General features: G+C 38.3%; 1 protein-coding gene and 1 long non-coding RNA gene across 3 annotated transcripts; one reads left to right on the top strand and one right to left on the bottom strand.

Moving 5' to 3' along the window:
- Positions 1–5,001: 5,001 nt before the first annotated feature.
- LOC100695871 (homeobox protein CDX-1) lies at positions 5,002–11,009 on the top strand. Its single transcript, XM_003455219.5, has 3 exons — positions 5,002–5,789; positions 6,917–7,065; positions 9,230–11,009. The coding sequence occupies exons 1-3, from the start codon at positions 5,330–5,332 to the stop codon at positions 9,413–9,415; spliced, it is 795 nt and encodes a 264-aa protein (XP_003455267.2). The 5' UTR covers positions 5,002–5,329; the 3' UTR covers positions 9,416–11,009.
- A 129-nt stretch (positions 11,010–11,138) lies between these two features.
- On the bottom strand, positions 11,139–16,687 carry LOC102078676 (uncharacterized). Of its 2 annotated transcripts, none has more exons than XR_001225349.3 (6): positions 16,420–16,687; positions 15,467–15,790; positions 15,027–15,278; positions 14,738–14,938; positions 14,501–14,617; positions 11,139–14,159 (listed from the first exon to the last, which is right to left on the bottom strand). It is a non-coding gene; the product is annotated as an uncharacterized LOC102078676 (long non-coding RNA). The 2 variants fall into 2 exon arrangements; XR_002064346.2 differs by having other exon boundaries at positions 14,819–14,938; positions 16,420–16,682.

Raw genomic sequence — 16,687 nt, 5'->3', positions numbered from 1 at the left:
ACGGCAATCTGGACCGCATCTAACCCCCTCCATAAAACAACAAACACAATAAAAAGGAGGAGAAAGAGTGAGAGAGTGAGTGAGTGGTCCAGCCAGGAGAAAAAAAAAAAGGTTTTGGCAGCGCTGATTGCACCCTGCTTTGGAAACAAACATGGAAGTCTCAGTTTCTCAGGAAAAATAACTTCCCTTATATAATCACACTCTTAAAAACAGGTATAAAAGTGGTTAAAGGGGACTTTAGTGAACTAGCTTTGTTTTTTACATCTCTTTTTATATCATATTTTTTTTCAAGTGTTTTCTTTTTCCCCTGCATGAAATAACTCAACACCTCCCACCATCCTCACCCCCTTCTTTCTCCTTTTTTTCCCTGGCCTTTTATCCTCTCTTTTATAAACACAAGCAAAACCATGTAAATATGTCTGCTCTCAATACTAGCCTTCTTCCTATTTCAATCCTTTCCCAGGATATGAGAGGATGATCTGAGATTCAGAACGCAGCACTGCAGCTGAATAAAGACCTGTTCTATCTAACAAGCAGGTCGGGGCAGACGGGGGGCGGAGGGGAACAGGAGCTAAATTGGAAACTAACATGTTCTCCTCTAATTGAGAGGGCAAATCTAAAAGACCTGCTCGCACTAATTAGAGTGCCAGAAAGCCCCCTCCAGTTATTAGATAGGAGGGGAGGAACACCACACAGGGACAGTTCCTCCTTTTATATCTTTCTAATTCTGCCTATGTAATTAGCACCTACTTGCAATAAACCTGCTCTAAATCCACTTATTTGAACTCTTGAATCTATTTGTAGGCGTTTCATTGCTTGTAATGTCAATAAAACTGTAGACCCAAAAGATAAAAAGGCAGTAATACAGCAATAACGTGCTCGTCAGTCACGTATGTAAACACTCATGCACACACAATCCTTTATCAGCATGAGATAAGACACGAACTCTGTCGAAACACCCGCAGAAATTCACCGATAATAACAGGATGCTAGAATCTTAGGGGGTCTTTTCATTTTATTATCACATGTAATTTTAGCATCTTGATACAATGCAGTGCTGAAGAGAGTCCACAACGGGATGTCTATTGCTCTATATATGGCAGCACTCCTTGTTTACCCCCACAGAGTGGAGCAGCTCTTAACAAGTGGGATTCCAAAATATTCTGCCTCAACAATACTGAGTCTCTTCAGCCTGTCAGCAGCTAACAAGAAGTTTCTATCACTGCTGATCTGAATTAGTGTTATAGCTGGAGTGCAAAGCAGTGCAAACAGGCTCTACGGTTGTTTTCCTGCTGGGTTTCAGGAAAAGGTAAAAGTTACAGCGCTGTGTTTGTCAAGCACAGGCCATTATAGAGGTACAAGAGTTGAGACAAAGACCTGTGGAGGCAGGGAGCATGTATACTAAAGTCTAGACCTGGAGCTGAACCTGCTGCACCTCTGATAGATGAAGACTGAGGGAAATGTTTGAACTACAGCTGCCTCCATTTTAAGTTGTCCCGATAATAGATATATGACTTTGGGGCACCTTAAAGCTTGATTTCGGCAATGTGATCTGGGACTGAATCTGAAAATGAACCACAATAATAAGACATTCAAAATAGAAAACAGCAAAAATCAAGAAGAAGCAATACAACATAAAACATCATCATAACAGCATCATCACATGTGAGCTGATGTTTATTTGCAGGGCTTTTATTAGAGCAGGCTTCCAGTTGCCTTTGTTGCTCCACACCACACACAACAACTCCTGTCAGGTCTCAGCAACCTACTGAAATGGGGAAGGCTAGCTGTATTGGTCAACCTCCCCTTACGCCATTTCCTGAACCCTTTACTCCACCCCCCCACCCACCCCACTGCAGCTGATCTGCAAACTACACCCCGCCTCAAACACACATCCATCCACTTTCTTCTCCTTATCCAGTTTGGGGTCTTAGGGGCTCTGGAGCCTGTCCTAGCTAACATACACCAAAAGGCGACATACAACTCGGTGAAGATGCTATCACTCGCTAAGACACGGAAACAGACAGCTCACATTCACACCTAAGGCCAGTTTAGAATCACCAGTTAACATAACATGCATGACTTTAGATTGTGGAACCCACAGAGAACCCATGCAACCACAGGAAAACCTACAAACTCCACACAGAAAGGCCCCAGCTGGGTGGTGGATTCAAACCCAGAACCTCCTTCCGTGAAGCAACATTGTTAACAACCACACTGAAATGGTTAATCCATTAATCAACTAGTTTATTGTAAGACTCAGCAACTACTTTAAAAACTAAACCAAAAACAGAAAACCTTCCATGGTTCCAGCTTCTCCAGTGCAAAGAGTTTCTGCTTGTCTTTGCCAAATGTTGTGATCAATTTACAAATATTTAGTTTAGGGCTACTGTTCAAATGGAACGATTTGTTTGATCTGGTGCTTCAAGAACTAGTTATGGGAATGAATGAGATTAAATGCTGAACTGGAGGAGAAATGAGAGAAATTGCATCCGCGCCCTCTCTACACTCACATCTTAGTGTGATTTTGTTGCATGGTGTCTAACGCATTGTCAAAAAAGAGAAGGCAAAGTGGGACAGACAACAGAGCAACAATGCATTTGCTATCTGTTTTGCATTTAGGGAGAGGCTTAAATTTAAACTAAATATATAACTAACCACGATTCTACTGTAAAGGGTAAAACATTCCCTAAACCAGCTCTCTTTTTGGAGCGCTGAAAATTTTGAATAGATCAAAAAAGGAAACAGGCATCTTAAGGTCAAACAGATTTAAACTAAATCTCTAAATGTGGGATTATAACTATACAGTAATGGAAATGTTTAGGGTTTATCAAGGTCAAACTTTACTTTGTACATTAAGACATACCCTCATAAGTGCTTTAACCACATTTGTTTATTTTCAGGCAAGCTGGTTCGCATTGTGGTCGCCATCAATGTATTTCAAGCGTTGGATGATATGTTTTCATGTTTATGTTGCAATTTCCTTAATGTTCAGGCCACTTCCATTAACATCAGCCAGCTTCCTGCTAACAGCTGATAGGCACTGTAGCTGAGAATGATTATCTTGATATTGACATGAATCTTTTATGATAGTTCAATATAGATGAGCTCATGCACGAGCTTGATAAGTGCAATATATAGGATAAGGCACGGTGTCAGCTGAAGATGGAAAGAATAAAACGCTAACAGCGAGAATGATGATGATGAATTAACTGTGTGGATCTTTTTAACAACAGGTCAGTTGTATGACTGAACTTGAAAGACTCCAAACCTGGAAGGTTATCTGCTATTACTCAGCTTTTTGCTGCCCTCATATGGATGTTTTGAGCCATGACATAGCAGGGAGCAAAGCAACTTTGCTTTTGCTTGACCTGTGTCCCTATTAAGAGCCTCGGTGTTACTTTTGACAGTGCTTTTAAATTTGACAAATAAATCAGCTCCGTAGTCAAGGGATCTTTTTATCACCTACGGATTTTAGCTAAAGTCAAGTCCTACCTGTGCAGGAACGATCTAGAAAGGGTGGTCCATGCTTTTATTACTTCACGGCTGGACTACTGTAACTCCCTTTATGCTGGTTTAGATCGTTCCTGTTTGCATCGCCTCCAACTGGTGCAGAACGCTGCTGCCCGCATGCTGACCGGTTCCAAAAAGAGAGACCACGTCACTCCGGTCCTCTGCTCTCTCCACTGGCTCCCAGTTGCTGTTAGGATTGATTTTAAAATTTTACTGCTGGTTTTTAAGGTTCTTAACGGTACTGCACCTCCTTACCTGGCAGAGCTTCTTAGCATTTACTGCCCCAGGAGATCTTTGAGGTCAGCAGACTTGATGCTTTTAGATGTTCCCAGGTACAGATTAAAGACTAGGGGAGAGAGGGCTTTTGCTGTGGCTGCACCCAGACTGTGGAACAGTTTACCCCCTCACATCAGATTCTCCACAAGCCTAGGAACTTTTAAAACTGCTCTTAAAACTCACCTCTTTTCATTGGCTTTTAGCAAGGTTTAACCTATTGTTTTAATTTATTGTTTTATCAGTGAGGTATTTTATGTACCTGTGTTTTATAGTATTTTATATTTGTATTTTATTGTACAGCACTTTGGTCAGCCTTGGTTGTTTTTAAATGTGCTTTATAAATAAACTTGACTTGACTTGACTATTGGTCTTACATCAGAGCAGACTATAAATAAAGACGCTGGAGTGGTATTTCAGGATTTTTATCATGTGTTTTCCTGGTTAATCAAGCTCACAACACAAAGAATTACAAAGGAGAACCATTTTCAATTCAAATAGGAGAAAAACCCGTGTAGTCTGAAGGACTACAAATGTATATTAAACAGCTTAAGAGAATAAAAAAATTCTTTATACTTGCCATAATAATGATACTGAAGTGTATTATCTGGTCAGAGCCATAGCTGCCACTGAAGGCAAGCAGGCCATTTCTACAGCTATGTTTTCTACATGTTCTAATGTTCCTGTGATGTATATAATTAAAATATGGACTTTAACTCATTTAATTACATGTACATTTTTCATGTTTTTTTCAATACAGTATGCAAATGTAATTTGCTTGATTGGTTTACATTTAGTTTATACAATGCACGTTTTCCCTCACGATTAATTATTTAAGTAAATAAACCTTTAATTTTATATATTTAAGTTTTATCTTACTCAAATGTTTTACTTGCATGTTTATTGGGGTTGAAGAATTTAATTTTTTTAGTGTATGAAGATTAAGTTGGCAGTGAAGAAAAACAATATTTAAGCTTTAAAATAAGAACCTAAATTATATGAAAAGAAAAATATAAATTAATAAATGAATGGGCATTTTTAAAAAAAATCTTCGGCATGGCTAGATGAGGTCTTTATGGGTAACCGGGAATCTGAACCTTATTATTTTTCAACATATGCAATTTTGTATTTTAAAAATTCCCTTACTTTGAAAAAAATATATATTGTGGTATTTTTTCCTGCTTGTCTGTTTGTCTATTTGTTTCCTTCCACCTCTGTTCGTATTATTATTATTATTGTTATTGTTGTTAATATTATTATTAATGTTGACCTGTAGTCTCTGTGCTGAATGTCAGCCCCCTATATACATGCACGCGAAGGCACATGGACTTCCCACGCATTCCACACATTGTACCGCCTTATCAAAATGATTCATCAGGGCAAACCTGGTAAATCGGGGTCATTGCCCTGACGTCGCAAAGACCAGCAGGCAGGTGAGTCTCAGGTAAAGCGTGACGTCAGGATGATACTTTCGAACTCTTTGCCAGTAAATCTATAAAGGTGTGTAGTCTTACTGCACAGGTAGCCTGAACCTTAGACTGAAATGAAAACAGAGCCTGCTGAAGATAAACTCGGGGGCCTAACATGCTCTTGGAGGTTTGATTTTTCCAGGTCTTCCAGAGATTCACCCTACCTGTCGAGCGAGGATACCGGGATGTACCCCAGCTCTGCTTCTATCAGACAAACGGCTCAGGCACTGTCACTGAACAGTCAGTACATTCCGCCTCCGTATGACTTCCCTAGCTACCACCATCACGTCCCGGGAGTCGGTGATTTGTCGGCAAGTACCTGGAACCCCCTTTACGCGCCCCGGGAGGAGTACCCCTACAGCTTCCCGGGGTCAAGCCCCAACACCGCGCAGGTCAACTTCACCTACCCGGATCTGAGCAACGCTCCTTCCGCCGCTGGAGGGGGATCGCTCACCCCTTACAACTTCATCTCTGGACAGGATCCCCTCATTCCCAGGAAAAGACCACAGGAGCCCGTTAAACAAACAGCTTCAGGTGGGACTTTATTATACTTATTCTTAATCATAGGCTTATTTTGGTCTGCAAAATGTAATCAGTGAATTATACAAATACAGGGAACATTTTTAACATCTTCATGTAAGAGTTGCTTCGTGCATACAAATATCTGTTATCTGGAGTACTTCAAACGCACTTGTCTCTGGGTTTTTTCTTCTTCTTCATTCTCGCGACTGATCACATATTAGCTGTCTTAAATGTTAACAAGTGACACAAACAGGAAATGCAACATCTTGATAAGACACATCCTATAGGGGAAGCAGATTACACAAACTCCTGGGTTACTTTTGTAGCTGTCACTGTGGTTGCATGTCTAACTAAACCGCAAAAAGCGTACAAGTTTGGGTAACACATGAGACCACATGCAAACCTGTTTTAACTGAAAAACAAACCCAACTTCAGCAGGCGCACATTCATCACGGTGTTCGCCTCTCTTTGGACAATCATGCTGTGAGATGTCAATGCAAAGCTAACAGTGGAGGCCATGAAGTCTACACAAGTCTCACACCCCACCCTCTCTGTCCACTGGGTGGGTGTGAGATGGTGACAAACTGGATAGATAACACTGGAGTCTGCAGAAGTTAAACTAAGTCTCCTCTAAAGGCTAACCCTCTCTTAACCCTTTTGTATGTATGTGTGTGTGTGTGTGGGTGGGTGTGGCTGGATCAATGCTGTCACATGAGCGAGTTTTCTGATCAATAACTGTGACTCCTAGTTTCTTGAGTGTGTATGTGAACATGCGTGTCAATGAATAGCTGCCTATGTAAACAGCTGTGTAGACAGCACTCACGGTGATAAGGAGAAGCACTGATGCAATGCAGTGGGGAGTCTTTGCCTTCGTTATAGTGTGAGCACGATTAGTAGAATTGATGAGGTTTTAAGTGGCGCCTGAACTTGAACGTGGCACCAGACTGTTTGGCCACGACACACACATTTCGTGACTCACTGACACAAAATTATTAATTCCTGAAAAAGATGTGGGCCATACACATGAATAAAAAATGACTCTGTTTACTTACATTCACTATTTTTATTTTTATGCCTATGATTACTATTCTTAATATTTATAGATTTTTACTAAAAAGCAATTGTTTTGTCTGATTTAGGTGGGAAGACTCGCACTAAGGACAAGTACAGGGTGGTGTACACTGACCACCAAAGGATGGAGCTTGAGAAAGAGTTTCAGTTCAACCGCTATATCACAATGAGAAGGAAGTCAGAGCTGTCAATGGCACTCAGCCTTTCCGAGAGGCAGGTGAGAAGATTAGAGTAAATAAACGGTCAATGTAGAAATTATACAGAAAAACTGAATGTAGAAAATATATAGAAACTGTCTGAGACTGTGAGGCTGTCTAACTTTTGCATTCTCTCTTCACATTCAAAGAATTACAAACGCCTACCACTTTCAAAGTAGTCAACCACATCTTCTGTTTTTTTTTTTTTTAGGTTCCTCCTTAGGAGGAACGAATGATTATGTTATTCAGAGATAAACTAAACTCACAGCAGAAAAACCCCATGAAGCAATGAGACAGTGTGTTTCGTTACTGTTGAAACTCAGTTAGGAAACAGAATGTGGGATTTGCTAGTGAAAACCCCCCATGGTTTGCACTAACAAATCTATGGGCCAAGGCCAAGAACTATATATTCAGTGGATACCCCCCCTTTTGGTTTCACCCCCTTTTGTGAGTGACAATAATAAGGAAGGTTACTGCAAATTTAACATGTTTATGTTAAGGGTAAAAAAATATGCCCTAATTTTTTAAAACGTAAAGCCTGAACCACAATTGTTTTTTGTTTTGTTTTTTTTAGTTACTGGAGTTTAACCTTTATCTCTATCATTATCTCAAAGAAATCCACTTAATTGCCCAAAAATGCTGAAGTATGTTTAAAGTTTGCTGAACAATATTTAGACAAGCCTGTGAAATACTGGGGGAATAGTCTGGTCAGATAAGACTGAAATGAACTCTTTGGATGGCATAATCCACGCCATGTTTGGAGGTCAAAAGGCAATGCATATCACCGCAACACACCAACAGTGAAGTTTGGAGGTGGGAAGGATGAACAGAAAAATGTACTGAGACATGTTTGATAAAAATCTACTGCCAGGATGATGATGATGAAACAAGGGGTGGGCGTTTCAGCAAGACAGTGATCCCAAACACAAAGCCAAGGAAACTCTCAACTTGGTTCAGAAACAGGAAATAAAGAAAATAGAAAATAGCTCTGCCAATCACATGACCCGAATCCAGTTGAAAATCTATAGAAAGAACTAAAGCTCAGAGTTCATAGAAGAGGCCCACAGAGCCTTTAGGATTTGAATTTCTGTTTGTTTGCGACCAGTTTCGCCACACTGGAGGCATCTTGAAGCTGTCATCACCAACAAAAGCTTTTGTGCGAAGAATTAAATAAATGTCAGTAAGTGTGTTCAATATTTTTTCCCTGTGTCACTTCTTATTATTACACATAATTTATGGACATCTGTAGTTGAATCTTTCTTTGCATGTGCGGACTGGATGGCTTGTTACTGACATCTGGTGAGAATTTCATACCATGTGAACTATATTTTGCTTGTGTTCAATACTTATTATACCCCATGTGTATAAAAACACATGGGGTTTAACAAAAATGATCTTGGCATGTTTGTGGAATTTCATGCTCACCACATATATCTGCAAATACTGCAGATATCTGATTGTAAACAGTGTACCACTGATGATGTACAGATCTCAAATATGGCATTAACTTTGTGTTACGGGGTTATTATCTCATTTGTGGGTTTCTTTTTTTTCTTATGCAAAGTGAGATAACAGGGAAGGTGGAGCTTGGATTTACATTGTTGATGTTATTGTGCATTAGAAAATAAAACCGCATCTGTAGGCCATCTATTACCACTGTGCTGTATTTGACTTATTCCCATGGTTAAGTGTAGGGTTTCTACTAATGCAGCACATGTGAGCACAAAGTTCTCAAACAATCCCCTCTGGAGAAACGAGCTCCAGAGAAAAAAACAAATTCTGCAAACCGTAATGTTAACATATGTGGCCAAACGCATAAGTAGTGTTAATGGTGAAACCCTCAATCTTACTGTCATTATGCTGTTCTTGTTGTTTCTTCTGCCTGCCCTTGCAGCTTCTTAAAACCACAGCTGAGTGCAATTGTTGTAGCTCCCAGAGTAATTCTGGGAAAGTTGAAGATTACTAAATTTCAAGTAGATAAAGCAAGGCAAGGGAAAGTTACCACAGAAAGCAAAGTCGCTGCAGTTTTCAACTTCCTGTTAATGCCGCAAATAAGCGATTTATAGAAGAAATGAAAACGATAATGATGTGCTGTTACATTTGATGTCGTTTAGGGAATAAGCCATAATGCTCCTTAACTGAGAAATGTTCTTGATGCTGATATCTCATGCATGTGTGTCTCAGGTGAAGATCTGGTTTCAGAACAGACGTGCCAAGGAGAGGAAGATCAACAGGAAGAAGTTGCAGCATTCCCAGCAGGCCTCAACAACCACACCCACCCCACCTGTACTGTGTGCACACAGTGACACTCACAACCCCGCGAGCCCCAGCAGGAACATTTTGTCAGACGCAGTATCGGAGGAGTACTAGGTGAAGTCTATGTGAAAGACTGACACTGTATCTGTGTGTGTAAATAATGTTTTTAATAGTTGTACAAGTTCACCACAGAATGAATGAAAAAGATTCACATGAAGATCACCTCTCTTTTACAATGTCACCACCACACGTTTGTCACATGGATCGAGTCGAGTGGGCATTTATTCCACTTGCTTGTGTTAATCATTATCAACGTCAAGATAGCGTTTTAAGAGTGCATGCCCAAGAAAGAGGATTAGTGTCTTTCTTGTTGTCTTTTCCTTGTATATGTATCCATTAACAGGAATATAATGCAAATGCAGATATAAAAAAGATTAAAAAAAACCTGACAGCCCTTCTTCTTATTTCCAAGGCAGTACTGTGACACTAACACGCCTTTTTTTATGACAACTTGAAGTTACAGGAAGTCAGATGGGGAAAGCAGATATCTAATTTGAAAGGTGGTTAAATTATTCTTTTCGTTTTTCTCAAAACATGCATTTACTCTACATTTTAGCTGCAGCAAAGCAAGGGCAGCATTATTAAAAGTGTCACTGGTTTTAGACATTCAGACGGGAGAGTTTAGCCACATCCTGAAAAACTGCTGAAGATTGCTCAACCGCATGACTCGTGATCTACAGTCGCTGTGGCACAGACATTCAGCTCTGGCAAGAAACTGGATATATGCGTTTTATGTTAAAAAATGTCTACACTTCTCTATTTTTTTTAGAACCCAATGTCTGTATATATGAAATGTTAAAGGATGTGCTGTACATGCAAGAAATGTTGACACACTTTGATACTTTTTCACTGTAATTTTAAAGAAAGGAAGGAGAAACAAAAGATGTGGAAATTTAGTAGGTATGAGTCATCTAACGATTAAAAGTTTTTCCATTTCTAAATAAATGACTGACTTATCAACAGTGCAGTGTGTGCAGTTGTGTAATCACAAGTGTTTCGAGTGTAAGAAAGTCTCCGTTTTCTAATTCAGCTCTTCCTTATTTCAGTGTGTTTGTGCATGCTTTTGTGTGTTTCAAGTGGAGTTTATGTTGGCTTTGCTGCTTAAACCTTCTCCTCAGCACTGAGGTTTTATTGATTTAGAGTTGGATTTTCTGTTAATTTGCTGTAGCCACATTCACGTGGGTCAATGTGCTTTTCATACACCGCAGTTTTTATAGGGAAAGGCTTCTTGATGAAGAAATATAACATTAGTATGAAGTTCTACCTATAAATGTGCAAAACTAATACATTGGCTTCCTGTCATCACTTTTAAGACTCTAAATGAGCCTACACTGCTTTATTTGTTAGATCTTTTTTATGTTCACACTCCTGTCAGAGGTCCAATCAGATGTTACTTCCATAAACTAGACTTAAAAATAAAGGTGACTAACATTTTTCAACTGTTCCTCCGAGTCTCTGAAACGTCCTACGATTTCACACCAGAACTGCAGAATCTGGTTCTACATTTAAGTCTTTGCTCCAGCCTCATTTCCACTCTCTGGCCTTTAATTCGATCTGAACCTTGACATTTCCTTTTTGTTATGTTTTATTATTGGCTGCCTGTGAAGCACGTTGGTCAACTCTGGTTGTTTTAAAGGTGTTATATAAATAAACTTGACCTTGACCTTGACATTAAATTCATCACAATAAAGCCTAAGCTGACCTCAATATTATATCCTATATATTAAATTATGAAAAAATAACAATAAATAAACACAACATTTACATTCGTTAACAATCTTTTTTTCTTCTTTTTTTATTGTGTGAAAAACAGAAAACAATTTTCAATACGTACAAGGTGTGTTATAGATTATAGGTTACAGAAAGAGACAAAAGACTATAGTTTTCACTGTGCACAGGACTATTTTGGTTTTCGGTGATAATTTGTAATTTGCATTATTTATTACGGCAGTTGCCACTTTAAGGCATAAGTGTGTGTGTGTGTGTTTGTTTTGTGCTGTATGTGCATTCATGCGTGAATGCGGTTTGTATGTATGGCTGAGTGTCTGTGTGCATGTGTCTATAACTGTCTGTGGAAAAACAAAGTCTTACATACTCACTTTGTCTTACAGAAAAAAATATACCAATAAAACTACAAAATCTGAAATGTACAATACTAAAGAAAAAAATGTAAAAATGTTTTCATTTTCTTGCATTAAAAATATAAACTATATTCTGTTTGAAATGCATTTATAGTTCAAGGCTTTTATCAGTTTAAAAACTGAAGTGCTAAAGACTGGAGAACTGGCGCCAGTCTGGTTTTATAGTTTAACAGCTTTGGCATGGCGAGGCAGCATCACATGACCGTGTCACGACAATTATAAAATCACCTGGTGTGTTTGTGCTTCAGCTTCTCAGGAGTGAATGTGCAACAGTTTACTTGTTTGCATTTCCTATGCCACACAGACATTAAAAGGTAGAAACAATGCTGGCCATACTGGCACGCTCTGATGTACAAAGCAGCATTTGCTGACTGATCACATGATCAAAAAAATAAACTCTGAGGACACTACAACTGTAATGGATCATAAACACCAATTTTATGGCAGTATGAATCAGCATAAAGTTAGTGCATGGTTATCAACCTTTAACCCCATATCAAACCAAATGTATTCCATCTGTTTGGTGGCAACAGTTGCAACTTCTGCATTTGTCAGGTGACAAAAATATTACCAGTATTTTGGAGCAAACACTCAACCATGAAAGGTATTTTCTTCTTTTTATAAAACAGTCTAAATGTAGAAAAGAGGAACTGAAATGGGCAAACATTAAGTTACAGTAAACTGAACGGGACCAAACTAATTCAGCACCAGTTCATTTTAATAAAATATGGTTTATACAAATGTGTTATCGGCCTTCCTGTGGTTCAAAGAGACACGATAGTCGGCCTGACCATGTACACACCCACACCAAAGGTGTCCGTACTGTGAATGACCCTATTTAGAATTACTCTGGATCTGTAAGAAAAGGTTCACCATGCAGTACTCTGCACGTGCATCTGTCTGAGACTCAAACAGCAATGAAACGTTTGAATCTGTAATCTCTGTAATCTCTGATTAATGAGTTGGTCTAAACATGTGCATTATCCTGTTTTCAGCTGTGATTCTCCTTTTAACAGCTAGTCATCTTAAACATTATTACTTAGTTTTAGTTTTAACACAGGCTAAAATAATTTTCTATCCATGACTCTCACTCCACCTGCTGATTAACACTGAAACATCTGCTTCAGCGGGTTTTTGTTCAGCTGACCTTTTATTAATTTAAAATCATTTGAATGGATATCAGCAGTTCTCCAAAGCTGTAAGTCAGAACCTTATATTTGATTAAAAACGATGCACTGTTTGAAGAGACTGATAACGTCATCTCTGTTTTCACAGGTACAACTTAAACTCAAAACCACAAACACGTAGGAAATGTAATTGAACTAAATATAGAAAACATAAGTCGATGCTGTTAAATGATAAACAGGTGGCTTGCTCAGAATCTCACATGCAGTAAAACAGCTTTCTTCCTCAAACTACAGCTAGTTCACTGAACTCCTTTTAGTGTAGTCACAAATCTACTTCAACACAAACATTTAAAATACACTTTAAATATGAAAAAGCAGATGCGTCTTAACTTTTTAAAACTGAATTTCTGAACCAATTTTACATTTGAAGGCAATTAGCAGACATCATGTGACAAGTATTGATAAGATTGCTGGTCTTGATACACAGGAACAAAACTTACTCCTTTTTATATTACAACCAGTGTCACGATTAAACCTACACAACCCACTCCACTGTATTATTGCACTAAATGGTTATTGAACTTCGATCTTATCCAAATGGTTTGAGCAGAAAACAAAGGAAGAAAGAATGAAAACTAACGTCTGAGAAAAAAGCAGAAGTATTTGCATCATGGAAACAAATCCGCTCACATGTCTGCTTACTGTGAACTTCCTGAAACACTTCGCTGTAAATTTATCTCTGGACTGGAGAGCCAAAGGAAGACAACCTCCACCTACAAACTACACTGAACTGTTAGTAATTAGGTTTGTGTAAATCACAAGTCATTACCCACATCTTTTTAATAATCACACTTCAATTAAATTGAAAAATTTTTTGTGGCATTAGATTGAAAGTGGCCGTTTTAGGATAAATGAGTGCATCATGTATTGTTAAAACTATAGTAATAATGCAGTTTATCAGTGTTTAGACAATAAATAAGATAAAACATATCCATAAATTATAACTACGATTAAAACTATTACAACATCCTATAAATATAAAAGCTACTAGAAAAACATGAATAATTATGTTTAGAAATGTTAAATAGCTACAAAACTACCGCAGCTTGTGTAGCATCATATGAAATGATAACCCAGATGTCACGTCAAGTCTGAGTGTGCTGATGCTCTTTTATATAACAGAATCACAGTGAAAGCAAAGAAAATCAATACGTATGAAATCTGAAGGTTTTTATTTTTCTGATGGGAAATTGAATTAAATAAAAGACCTTTTGGCATCTTGACATCATCTCCTCCCTCCATGGACCTTTAGTCTGTGTGAACACACCAATAACCTAAATCACCGGAATCTTTGGACCTTTGCATACATACAATCATCTCCTGTTGGTTCAGTGTGCCGAGATCGCCTCGAAAACTTGACTTGGCCGTACTCCACCTCCACCTCCGCCTGTGTTGTTTGCACCGCTGGCTTCCCCTGTTGCTTCATGATCCTGACATCAGCATAGGTTACATCTTGGTCGCATTCCTCCTCTGCAGAGTAGCAAGAAGATTGTTACAAGCAGAGTATTACAGATGGTTAACTTTTAAAGGTTTTAATTTTTGTGAAGTTTTTTTGCTTTCTTTATGAGAGTTTCAAAAATATTTTCACAGTGATATATGCTGCAGAAAGACCTGGTTACCTTCAGCTCATAGACCGGAGAAAATGAGTCAGATACAAAAGTGGATTTTAAAATTAGTTCTTTAGCAATGCTTAAAGTTTATAGTAGACAGATTTGTCACCCTTGTACACAGAGGTCTTCTCGGCTTTTGTGTTAAACCTTATTAGTTAACAATACCCACAGATTTTATATGTGACAGAGGAATTTTTGTACCTTTTGGTTTTGTAGGTTTGTTGTTTTGTTTTTTCCTCTGAGCACAGATGACTACTACACCCACAACTAAGAAAAATACCAGTGCTGAGAGAACACCACCGATCACTGGCAAATGTCCTGTTTCAAAAGTAAAATACATAAAAAACAGATGTTTCAGTTATCAAATGTATGTTTTTTTGTAAAGGAACATAAAGAAAGACAAAGTGACATCAGTGGATCTAGTTAGTTTTCACTTACTAATGTACCATTGGCCATCAGTGTAGGAAGTCACACTTCCATTGTTGAATTGTGTAATTGACACTGTGCCAGTCTCCTTACCCACAGAAGTTGTTGTGACTGGGGTAGGTTCTGTTGTTGGTTTAATACACAGGCTGTTATTGTCCACAGGCACCCACCCTAATATATGTGTCCCATTGATTGACTTGCAGTTAATGAAGCCTGACAGAAAAAAACACATAATTCGTGAAAGATGTTCGAAATGAATTAGTTGTTATTATTGACTTTCATTCATAATGTTGTCACTCACGACAGGTCTTCTGTTCTTCTGAGACATTACTGACGTTGTTCCTGACTGAGCAGACCAGACGTCCTGAGACGTGCTGTTTCAGAGTGATGTTGTTGGTCTTATTATTTGGAGAAAGGAACTCAGCATCTGTCAGTGTGCGTCCATCCAGAGTCCAGCTGTACTGAGGACTGTCCCCTCCCTCAGAGGAGCAGGACACCCTCATCTCTCCCTGGGACAGACACTCAGAGAGCAGCAGGACAGAGGACACAGGAGCTGAGAGAAACACACACAGATGACTTAGATATCTAATCCAAATCTTTGTCATTGTTGATCCTCTCTAATGAAGAACAGGGAAAGCATAAAATACATGTAGCTTGTGTATTTTGTGCTATATCACTAAGGTTATCAAAACAATGTTAAATTTATATCTATAATCTGTTCCGAACAGAGAAAAAAAATACCTTGAATAAACAACTGTAAAGTCCGGTCGGGCGATTTAAATCCATCTGAATCAAAGGTTTGAAGGGTATAACCACCACTGTCATTCCTGCTCAGGTTATTGATCCTAAATGTTCGATTACTGAGAAAAAAGAGAGACCTGCGTCCTATGGTATTAGTAACGCTATTATTTCTGACAAATAGTATGTGAGTTTGTAATGAATTCTTTAACAGTTCATATCTAGATATTTCTGAGGTGCTGTCCATCAGCTGGATGTCCACAGTTCCTCCCAAAGCTCCATAACACTGAGCTCCATCCTGTCTGCCATCACAGTAAGGTTCCACACCTGCATGGAAAATGTAAAAGTAAACAAAAGCAAAAACTAAAAAACAGTAATGATTCAGCTAACAGCTCTATCTGATATTTAAGTTTTTTATTTTTAGAAGAATATTTAAAAATGATCTCAAATCAGTTATATCAGTAGAAGTACAAATGATTAACTGTATGTCTGAGTTTTGAATTTTGCAAGTAGCCCAGTGTTTTTCAAAAAAAACAAAAAAAAAATTCCTTTAGTGAATTTTTCAATTTTAGCATTTTAAAAATATATTTAACTCACCCTATAATTATGATATTGTGTTGTTTACGAAAAATATTGATGCAAAAGCTAGAATATTTTCATTTTTTAGTTTTTGCTACCATACTATCTGTAAAATACATTTTGCTGCAGTAAAATAACCCTCCAAAATATTTTAAGTGCACATTCATGTTACAATGTTGAAATCATATTAGAACGTAGCATTAATGTAAAGTTAAAGAGTTCAGACAATAGTACTGTCATTATGTTCAACATGTCCTGAACTGAATTTATTTATTTATTTATTTTGTAAAACTTGTGTCATTGAGTTTTGAATCCTGCAAAACATGCTATTCATACACAGAAATGAAGCTTGATGAATTATAACATGAAAAGCTCACCATGAGAGACTCCGAGCCACATTAATAGCAGTCCAACTACAGCTTCCATGCCAGCTGCTGAGCCTCTGTTGATCGTCAGCAGCTTTCAAACCCTTTTCCTCAAAAACAAACGTGTGTGTCCTGCTCTGAACAGACTGCAGTGTGTCCTGTTAGTGATCAGCCTCAGAGGAGAATGTGTGAAAATCTTTACGTGAGGTCGTATTGAAGTTATCTTTTCATGCACTGAGAGGATGAAAGGAAGTGGTATCAGTTTTTCTTCCCCTTTTAG

Source organism: Oreochromis niloticus, linkage group LG2 (assembly GCF_001858045.2).
Source record: "Oreochromis niloticus isolate F11D_XX linkage group LG2, O_niloticus_UMD_NMBU, whole genome shotgun sequence".
Taxonomy (NCBI): domain Eukaryota; kingdom Metazoa; phylum Chordata; class Actinopteri; order Cichliformes; family Cichlidae; genus Oreochromis; species Oreochromis niloticus.
The sequence above is the reverse complement of the archived record's forward strand: the minus strand, read 5'-3'. Positions and strand labels throughout refer to the sequence as shown.

Bases quoted from the DNA above. Each gene is read 5' to 3' on its own strand.
- LOC100695871 (XM_003455219.5), top strand. From the start codon at position 5,330: ATGAAAACAGAGCCTGCTGAAGATAAACTCGGGGGCCTAACATGCTCT. The intron at 5,790-6,916 runs GTGGGACTTTAT...TGTCTGATTTAG, and splicing joins CGTTAAACAAACAGCTTCAG to GTGGGAAGACTCGCACTAAG. The intron at 7,066-9,229 runs GTGAGAAGATTA...TGTGTGTCTCAG, and splicing joins TCAGCCTTTCCGAGAGGCAG to GTGAAGATCTGGTTTCAGAA.